This window comes from Pangasianodon hypophthalmus, chromosome 9 (genome assembly GCF_027358585.1).
Source record: "Pangasianodon hypophthalmus isolate fPanHyp1 chromosome 9, fPanHyp1.pri, whole genome shotgun sequence".
In the NCBI taxonomy this organism is placed as follows: Eukaryota; Metazoa; Chordata; class Actinopteri; order Siluriformes; family Pangasiidae; genus Pangasianodon; species Pangasianodon hypophthalmus.
Window position 1 is genome coordinate 13815489 of NC_069718.1, and position 10811 is coordinate 13826299.

Consider the following 10811-nt stretch of genomic DNA (forward strand, 5'->3'; position numbering starts at 1 on the left):
ATGTAGGCCTGTGTTTAGTTCCCTGGACTGGTACTCACAGTACTTGGTTTGAGTCAGCTATTTATTAGATTTTAATCAGCTCACAAGGCTTAAAATTACAGTGTTCCTTTTGTTGATGAAAAATGTTTGTTCCATGACAAAAACTAAACAATTACTAAATAATAATTCTATGGCCTGCTCAAAATATATGATAAATGTAAATTTCTTTAACAAATAAAAATTAGACAAAAATGTCAGGACTGGTCGACTGCACAGAAGTGAAACTTTTCCCCCTCATCTTTAAGCACTTTTACAAGGCACTTATACAAAAGAATTATTTAAGACATGTTGCACACTATACACTGAGGCAAGAAAGAACATACGCAGTGCTAGACGATCTCCGGACCGGTCTTCTCTGATCGGCGTAGGTGCACTGTCCCGGCCACCATGGACAATTCATCCCCAGACCACCAGAGTGCACCCTCACTCACTTTTTGAATCTCTTTTTTTTTTGTTTTATTCCATTTCCTATCCTGATTTTGCACACCTGTTTCATATTTCCCTATTAGTCACCCTATTTAAGTTCTGTGTTTTCCCTCTTTCCTTGTTGGTGCGTTATGCTGTGTCTGTGATTACTGTTTGCACTGTAAATAGCTTTTCTTTACTTTTCTTGGTTCTAGCTTTCCTTGCCTTGCTGTGCCTAGCATTTGCTTAGCCCTATCTATTAGGAAAAATGGTTTTTGTAGAGCTAGCTAGTTAGAACTAGCATAGCATATTACACTTTAAGTGTATTCAGCATAATAAATATGTTCATTAGGGTAACATAATTAACTGTACCCAGACGCTCCATTTTGTAAGTAACACACAAAGAATAGAAAGGTTTAGGAGCCCCATAATGACATTGTGTATTTGTAAAATTATCTATTGTTCTATTTAAGAAGAAATTAAAACTAGCTCTTAAAGTTAGCTGTATGATAAATTAACATTGTGCAATGTTCATGCTTTGGACAATCCTCTTACAGGCATACACTCACTGTCCACTTTAATAGGAACACATGTAACCTGCTCATTCATCCAATTACCAAATCAGCCAATCATATGGCAGCAGCACAATGCATAAAATCAGATACAGGTCAAGAGCTTAATGTTCAGATCAAACATCAGAATGAGGCAAAAATGTGATCTCGGTGACTTTAACTGTGGCATGGTTGTTGGTGCTAGATGAGCAGTTTACGCATTTTAAAAACTGCTGATTTCCTGCCACATACAACAGTCTCTAAAGTTTACACAGAATAGTGTGAAAAATGAAAAACATTCAGCAAGCTCAAGTTCTGTAGGTGAAAACGCCTTGTTGAGAGAGGTCAGAGGAGATTGGTCAGACTGGTTCCAGCTGACAGGAAGGTTATGGTAACTCAAGTAACCACTCTTTACAAATATGAGGTGGATGGGAAGGTTCCACTCCTGTCAGCCAAGAACAGGAATCTGAGGCTACAGTGGGTGCAGACTCACCAAAACTGGAGAGTTTGGCTATGTTTATCCAATCTTCAACTGTCCAGTTTGGATGAGCCTATCCCTAGTGTAGCCACAGATTCCTGTTCTTGGCTGACAGGAGTGGAACCTGACGTGGTCTTTTGAAGTTTTATTAGCCTGACAGATTGCGTGACAGATTAGCTAGCATAGTTTGCATGTTTAGGGGGAAAATACCAACAAAGATTGTATTATTTGAACACTAAAACACTTTACTTACAGATTAGGCATATAGTGACTAATTAGTGATTTTATAGACAATGCACTTGGTATTGCATTCATGTGCCACATAATGTCAGAAAAATGTGGATATTGTCTACTTTATTTTTGACCTTGAGGGCTGGGTTAAAAAATAGCTGGCGGGCTGGACCTAACTGCTCAGACAGACACTGTTTTGCATCTCACCAGAGCAGGATAATTTCAGAATTACCAATATGTAGATGAAGGTAATAATAGTTTCAAGTTAAATAAGTGACTATGAATTACATGCAACGAATTGCCTATTTATTACACAAAGAAGTATCAAACCTCCTTTACTCTTCTATCTACACACCCTTCTACTGACACTACAATAATCACCTTTATGCAATCAACAAGAAAACCAGATCTCCATTTATCTGTCGAATAAATGTTAGATTTTTGTTATTGTGAAACCGTTTTCTTGTTCTGAGACAATTCTGCAATGTTTCTCACTTTTAGTTTTCTCGCTCGCCCTTACACGCACACACTTGTCAATTAGGAAGTTAGCATAGAGTCGTTACAGTATGAACTGTAACGACTATGATTGCTGTTTTCAGTAAATGTTTTTGTACTGTCATGGTGTCATTTATGTTTTTACAACATTACTGGGCAGGGGTGACAAAGTGCTATCGATATCATCATCATCACTTTTATAACACTGCTGACTCCATTGTTACGCCGTTGTCTATAAAAACTTTTTTTAGCAGAATGTTTCATCTCGGCTTCAGTTTTTCACCATGGAGAAAACCAGAGTGCTTTCAACGAAAAAGCAGGGGTGGACAAATAATAAGTTCATTAGCTAGCACACCAGGAAAGTAAAAGCTCCAGCGCACTGCCCAGGTTTGCTTGCCCAGAAACTGACAAGATCGGTATCTAATGTAACATATGGGGAACTAGTTTGCTAGTTAATTGAATTAATACAGACTAAGGGAAACAAAAAAGGTTGTGAATTCCTGGGGAAACAATGAAACAATGATTGTGTAGCCACAATCCTTATATTCTCCTGATAAAGTTTTTGATTTAGCACATCATGTTTACAACCTTGACAAAAAGTCAGCAAGTCGTTGACAAATATATTTTGTCTTTAAGCTATGATTTTCTCTCCACGCATAGCAAGTAAAATATTATTTGAATCTGGCTAGTACATGATTAATTGAGAAATGATCTACTGACCTGTTTTTAAACAGAGGCCAACATATCAAATTAAAACTTTTGTTTTGCAAAAGCATTTTTCTTTTTTTCTGACTGTTGAGCCTGCTTGTCTGCCAGACAACTATGAATAAAAACCAGACACAAAATCTGCTTGATTTGTCCATCTCAAAAAGAGACAAACGGTTGTCAATCAACACAAGTCAAGTAATGGATTAACTGCTTGCATCTGCCAGGAAATAAGGAGTTGGCGGTAGATGGACCTTTCTATGAGATAATAACCATAAACATACATCCAAGTGAATACAGAAATCCTGGCATGAACACAAAATCAATGGTATGCAATGGCCATCTCAGTTTCTCAATTTAAAAGTGTGTGTTCTGAATTGAAGTGGAAGTCATGAACCCAAGAATATACAGGAGCTTTAAAAGTTCTGTCTCTAGTGTTCTCTAACCTTATCAGATATTACAGGCAGAGGCTCAGTGCTGTTATTCCCTCCAGGGTGCTGATAATTTTAAAACTATTGTTTTTCAGAAATGGTAGCATTACTTATGTTTGTTAAAATATGGTATTACATTAAAACTATACATCAGACCCAATCATTTAAACTCAAAATATCACTCAGGTGTTATTCATTTTATATATAAATTATTGCTAGTGCATTGTGAAAATATCTTCTTGATATGATTCTTGCCATATAGCCCCTAACTTGTTATAACAAAAAATCCCTCCCTTTTTTATTTGGGATGGTTAATGCATAACACATTACCCAGATGAGTGAACAGCCACTTCCTCAATTCCTGGCATGTGTTCACCACTGTGCATCGATGCAAATGTCTCTAAAAAAAGATCTTACTGTGTTTGTCAAACATGTCAAACATTGGATTTTGGTACTTACAACAAGGACAAATAATAATCTTTAATTTTTCTTAGGAATCCTAGCATATATATAAAATTTGCTCGGCCAAGCTTTTAAATGCTCACATTGTTTTGCAAATGCTGGTCTCCTGTCAGGTGAGAAACTAAGTGTTGTAGAATGGTGGTAGTTTACACCTACTAACTAGTTCTTATGCCAACACTCCATTTAAAGGTTCCTCACGGCTTCTTTGAATAGGTAAGAGTTCTTAGCATCTTGACATGGAAACGTTGCAGGGTTCTTTAAGAAAAACACAAAATCTTTAAGGATTGCCTAGAGGGACCACCAAAGAACCATTCAGTTCAGGATGTAACCTAAAAGTTGCAATTAAGAATAGCCAATTCACCTTTTGACCCTGGAGCTGACAGGCAGCAATACTACCCTGCAACACAGTGCCGCTTTAAAAGTTTTAATACATTCGACAAAAAAATAAATAAATAAATAAATAATTGGGAAGGTGCTAGATTGTCAGTAAAGTGAACGTAATTAATACAGTCACATTCCCAAACTGTCTGTCTCATCATTCTGTCAAAAGCAGAATGGTTCGGCCTACACAAATGTATCTGCCCTTCTCACGTTACGTTTTTGTATAGTGTGGCCAGAAAGATGAGAGAGGGAACATCATACAATTCCTTAAAAATTAGTCAACAATGGCTAAACTGTCTTTAATCTCCACAAGGTTGCACATTCTAAACAGCGAACCGGTTACAACCAAGGACTCTGACACATACTCCCAAAACAACCCATTACTGTGTAGCTGAAATTTGTTCCAACTTCCTGGAAGAATTCAATACAGGTAAAACAAAGGCATGCCATTCTGTTCCACTTTGTTTATGGATAATCAAAAAGCTTCCTGGAGGAATCTACTCCACTGCTTTTGTTCATCTCTCAGAAGCATGCAACACTCCCAGCAATGCACATACTGAACCTGTCAAACCTGTATACAATACAGTATAGCGGTGGCTCAAATATAAATGGAAACTGACACTGATATCAGCTTACTTATCGTTGTTTATCCAGTCCAAACTTAAAACATATTTACAGCGCCTTGCATACATACGCATACCTTGCATATCCATACCTAAATCCAGAATGGGATGTTCAACAAGCACATATGGGTGTGATGGTCAGGTGTCCACAAACTTTTGGCCATATAGTGTATATTTTAACAAAACATGTTTCACAGTTATTGGCACCCCTGCATTTAGTACTACAGATAACCTTCATTTGGCAACATAAAAGTACTGAGTCTTGTCATATAATACTTGATGAGATCAGGGAAAATAAAGCAAGGAATCTGAGAGTGCTCCTCAATACAGAATCTCTCCAGATCCTCCATGGAACTAAGTCTGCTCTTGTGGGCTCACCTTTTCAGCTCAACCCCACAGGTTTTCAATGGGATTTAGGTCAGGGGACTGGAATGGCCTTGTCAATGGATTGATCCTGTGGTCACTGAACCATTTTCCTTGGCAGCCATTACAACTCTGATCAACGTCTTAATTATTGCCCTAACAGTGGGTGTAAGATTTTTTTAGATGTTTGGTTAACTTTACTGGCATTGCCTGATTTATGAAGGTCATACTTTAGCTGCATTTCATTTCGGTATTCTTTTATAATAAAGGGACTAACTGCATCACCTCATATTTATACCCCAGGGAAACAGGAAGTCATGGATGACCACTCATGAGTTCCTAGACACTCAGGTGAACTTACAAAAGTAAAATAAAAGTGGAAACATGCTTCAGTTACATTTTGTTCATTAGAATTCCTAGGGACTCCAATAACTGTGACATATTTTTAAATATATTTTTGATATTTCCTTCCTTAGAATAAACTTTACTTTAAGTAAAGGATATATTTATTTCATGCTTTCAGTGTAAGATTTGGCTAATTAACTACATTTTTAACACTCACTTTTTCATAAACTTTACGAACAGCACTAATAATTCTGGAGCTGAATGTATGTTACTATGTCTTAAACTATGTCAGCAACTTCAAGCCCTCTTTAACTTATATTTATGAACTTAACTTCTAAGAGAGATTTCAACGGTCCCCTGCTCACATGTTTTCAGAAAAACATTTTTGGGACTCCAAACAATGAGGAAGTAAATGCCATCTCAACAAAACATGAAGGTTAGGCTACTTAAACCCACAGTACTACAAGACTCTTCACAAGTTTCTGATTCACAAGTTTTAAGTTTTTCTTTGCTCATCAGTTTTTCTGTCCAAGCAATGTCATTTCCAATATGTGTATCAGTTTAATTTAAATTCAAATTCTTTTAATGTAAAACCTCTTTAAAATTCAAACCTACTGCACAGTAGTGTAAAGAGTTTCATAGTATTGCCTTTAAAATAACCACATGCATTGTGTGACAGCTGTCAACAGCTGTAAAAATGTAATTCTGATTTGGTCTCAGACATAGGCACTGTAAGTAAAGAAAGTGTGCCATTTATATTCATGTGGTGAGACTAAGCGCTACATAGCCATCAATGTTTTAGTATATGCAAATAGGGTAAAAATAGGTATGGTCAGTTTCACATACAGAGAAGTAAATCAAGAGGCCCAACTTCATAAGCTTCCTCATGTTACCGTAAACAGCATTGTTACTGGTTTAGTCATATAGACATTAGGCGAATAGTGAAATAGTGAGTCCTATGTTTCAACCAGCTACATGAAATGTGTTGGCACTGAGGACACTGAAAATCCAGAAGCAGTCTGAATCAACAAACCCGTATTCATTAAAAAACAACAATGATCTGTGATGGAGGCTCAACACTATAAATTACAGCAGTTTTTAACCACATCAGCTATTCTACCATTGGGAAAATTTCCATGCTACTAATGGAAAACTCGTCAGTACAACCCTGTGGGAATGATATACCATCAGATAATCATGCAAATGTGGAAGGCACATAAAAGCATAGTTTCAGCATAATAAGAACATTCCAAATCAAGTCTAAACCATTTCATATATTTTTTCCTTGATCTTCTGACGTTTGTTGCTTTTGTTTCTTGTACACTCATGACTGTAGTTAGCCTCGCCTGTTCCTTGTTTCGCCTCTCTTTTTAGGCTCCATGCTTCTGCTCTGTTCCTTGAGAAGTCATGCATATGTAAATCTGCAATGCTGAACTCTGGTACTGAGTACTTTATTTCCTTGTTCTTTCCTCATGACAGTATGTACCTATCTGGACCCTGATTATTGATATGCCAGTGATAAACTTATCTGCCTGTTCCCTGACCCGAGCCTTGAACTTTAACTATGCTTCAGTGAAAAAAGACTCTTCCTCCTCTTAATTGATACATTTCTGAGAATGCATGTTGACTTAAAGATATAACCATAAGCACACATTTCCCTACATTAATGACGTTGGATTCCATGTAAACAACCTTTCACAGGGTTTTATGCAAAGCAGTGCAGCATTCTGTCTGACTTCAAATGGCCACATTATGGGTTACTGAGTATTTGTTATGCCCAGGCAAATGCCAATATGGAAATAGCAAGACTGCTTTGACTTCATCCTTCAAGAACAGATCAAACATGCATGCATCAAGACTAAACTACTGAAATTAGGCCCTGGCTGGTCTTCCTGCATGTGCCATTAAGTCCTAGCATCTGATCCAGAAGGCCAGGTCACACCACTGCTGTGTTCAATCCACTGGCTTCTTGTCGGCGCCCAGATTTAAAACACTAATACTTGCTATCAAAACCAGAAATGCCCAGGGAGTTTGTCTAATGCAGATTTTAGACCATCCTTTTGAATTAGCACCTGAACTGGCACTTAACATGCATATTAGAAATAACAGAAAGAGAACAAGTAAGTAAAAAACACATCATATTGTTCAAGCAAGTCAACAAAATAGCAGGTCTGCCAAGTAAATGTAAAGTGAGTCCTTGGAATTATAAGGGCATATCTGATTTTTCTGACAATAAAAGAGTTATTGTTTTGTTATTTACGTGACATATGTGAGAAGTTTTACATCAAATCGTATCTGCTTTGACCTCATGAGAATCCAAAAATCAGATAATTGGCTCATGTAAATGAATTTAATGTTAAATGTAAATGAATCAACATACCACATTATGATTTTGCTGCAATGGAAGGAATAGGTGTATTGAATTTGCTATATTAATAAAAGTGTTTCCATTGTATATAGTTTACAAGTAAAACAGAGCTAAAATTCAGGAAATATTCAGTTACACAAAACATAATGATATTTGTCCTTCACCTGTCACCCATTAAAGGCCAACAAAGGCAACAATTTTTGCAGTCTTTTTACACCCACAAATGCACTTTAACATACTAAAGCCATTAACTTACAGGTCTCAGTGCATGCGCCTCTATCCAGCTAAGTGCCGAACAATCAAGCAGGAAAAGAATAAAAAGAAAAATGTAGACTTGAGATTTTATCACATATCCCAGTGACCCCAAATCATCTGTTCAGAGAGGTGCAGTGAAGGGCACTTCTTTCTCCTGAACTGACACAGTTTTGCTGTTCGTTCTTCCTGAATACCGCTGCGAATTAAGCAATGCAACCTCAACCTAAGGCAGTGACATCCTGTAATTTAAAATCAAGCTAAAGTGTACTTTTTCAGTCAAGAATACATGTTTCAGAAAACACCTTTATCTAAAGTAACTGACAAATAAGACAGGATACAACGAAGGCATAGAGATGAGGGGCTGAGAGTTAAGGGCCCATTTGAACTCTTCTGATCTTTAGATCAGAACCTAAAGCTGAAGCTACAACTGCTTTCTACGGCTTACTTCTTTGCTTTACATATTTACTTCTGACATAGGAATGAAGGCTGCTACTTTACAGAAAACGCAAAGAGAAAATGTGCAGTTCTATATGTTACTGCATCTTAGTTAGTTCAATGATGAGAGTTCAGAGTACCTATGTGACAAGAAATTCTTTTAGCTGACTATTTTGGCATAAAGTTATCCAATGATTACTCATATGTTTACCTCGAGCAGGCCTTAATCCATGCTGCAAAAATCCTGGTAGCACACACCAACCATATACACGCAAATTCATGAAACACTTTCCCACCACAACTGATAACTTAAGTTATCATAATTTTAGCTTCTTTAAGATCAAGTGATTTTTTTTATCTCAAAGCATTTCCTGTTGTCCACAGGAAACAGTTTTTTGTGTGCTCTTCCTAAGAAGAACATACTTTGTATCAAACTCTATTCCTTTCAGTGCTTGCAGACTAAACAACCAAAAGAGTTATTTAGATTAAAAAGAATTATTTAACAAGAATGCCTGTACAACACAATCTGATGTTACTGGGAAATGATCATATACTCATTTGCAAGGTCAGGGATCGGAAAGCAACCGCTGAATTAAAATGTTTCAGTTCCCTTATTTCGAAGTGCATTTATATAACCTTCAACACTGGCCTATAATGACATGACCACTTCATATAACACTTTACAAGCCCTGAACCTAGCGTTTTACAAGTTCTATACATAGCAAAGCCTAAAAAACTTTTAAAGTCGTCAGCTTACAGCTAGGGCCAAGCTAATAAGTACGGTTTCTGAAGCTGCTGCATTTACGTGCACTCCGAAATTTGGGTTACTTCACATGAAAACTGCTAACATCACTATGAGTTGTTTGATTTATTATGAATTAGTATGTATTGTGTATGTTTGTGTTAAACACAATATATGATGCAAATACATAAACAACACTAGCACTTCTAAACAGCTAGTTTTAGCCTAGTCTACCACTGTACCTGGTAGGACACTTTTAGTTTCAATCTTAGCCATGGGTTAGATGCCGAATGTAAAAAATGTCTTTATTGGTAAGGCCTAGCACAAACCTTTAACAAGCAGGTAATATATCTCTGTATATATTCTGCGAGCTTTATGTACTGGGTCTTCTGGTTCCATCCAATAAGGGTTTTGCTGTATGCATCCAGATGATGGGCTACAATGGGCTGTTACATCATGCGTGATACAGGGACCTTGTCTTTTCATTGTGAACATATCAAGACCTCTTTAAAACATTTTTTTTTAAAAAGCCAAACTTTCAGTTCTAATTTTTATCCTTTCTTTTTTAAGAAAAGGCAAAATGTGCACCATTCCAGGCAAAACATACATACCAAAGGAACAAAATGTGTACATTTGATGGTTTTAAAACCTTAATATCAAGTGTACTGCTTTAACAACAGTGATTCGCATACTTTTCCAGGTACTTTTCCAAGCCTGGGACCTTTAACTTTTCCAGAAACCCTGATGGAGTTCACACTAATCCGGTGCTCTACCTGGCGGAACAGGTGCACAGCTCGAGACGTCACTGTTCACTAGTCCTACATGGTCAAACCTTTACCCGAAAACATAGCGTCAGAGGTGTTCAAAAATACTGATACCTACCTGAATAAGCAGACACAGCCTCAGGACAGTCGCAGGAAGTAGTATTCTTAACGAGTGCCGTGTCATGATGCCTGTTTGGGTCCAGCTGAGCGGTGAAGCCTCATATGTCCTGTTAAAAAGTTTGCTCGCGCGAGCCCACCTCTCTCTCTCTCTCTCTCTCTCTCTCGCTCTGTGAGCACGCTCCGCCTCGAGCGCGAGACAGTTTGAGTTGTGGTAATGCTTTAAAAGTTCACTACAGAAAGAAAAGAAAAGCAAAACTCACAGCCACAGACCGTCTAGGAGAGTGTGAGATATCTCAGTAAGATATAGTGAGGTAAACGAAGAGAGTTTTTGAATTTACAGTACTGGGTGGAGCAGCCATCAGGCACTAGCAGTCACTACTGATGGCCTAGTGCATTAGTTCCGCCTCCTCACTATGTCTCCAGAGCTCACACCACAATCAACGCACTTTCTTTCTCTCTCTCTCTCTCTTTCTCTCTCTCTCTCTCTGTCTCTTTAAACTTCACCACGAACAGTGTCTGTGGCTTTCTCACAGCTGAAAAGGAAGTTAGGCCATATGCATGTTGGGGGAAAAAAAAAACCATTCTTTTGAAAGCCTACTAAAAAGTGCACCAGGAATA

General features: G+C 37.6%; 1 protein-coding gene across 1 annotated transcript in view; it reads right to left on the bottom strand.

The window, feature by feature from the left end:
• ptprja (protein tyrosine phosphatase receptor type Ja) overlaps positions 1 to 10609 on the bottom strand; it is a 50985-nt gene extending 40376 nt beyond the window's left edge. The window contains exon 1 of the mRNA XM_053236574.1: positions 10192 to 10609. Within this exon, the coding sequence (XP_053092549.1) occupies positions 10192 to 10257 (66 nt within the window). The 5' untranslated portion in view covers positions 10258 to 10609. The remainder of the gene's footprint in view (positions 1 to 10191) is intronic.
• Positions 10610 to 10811: the final 202 nt, after the last annotated feature.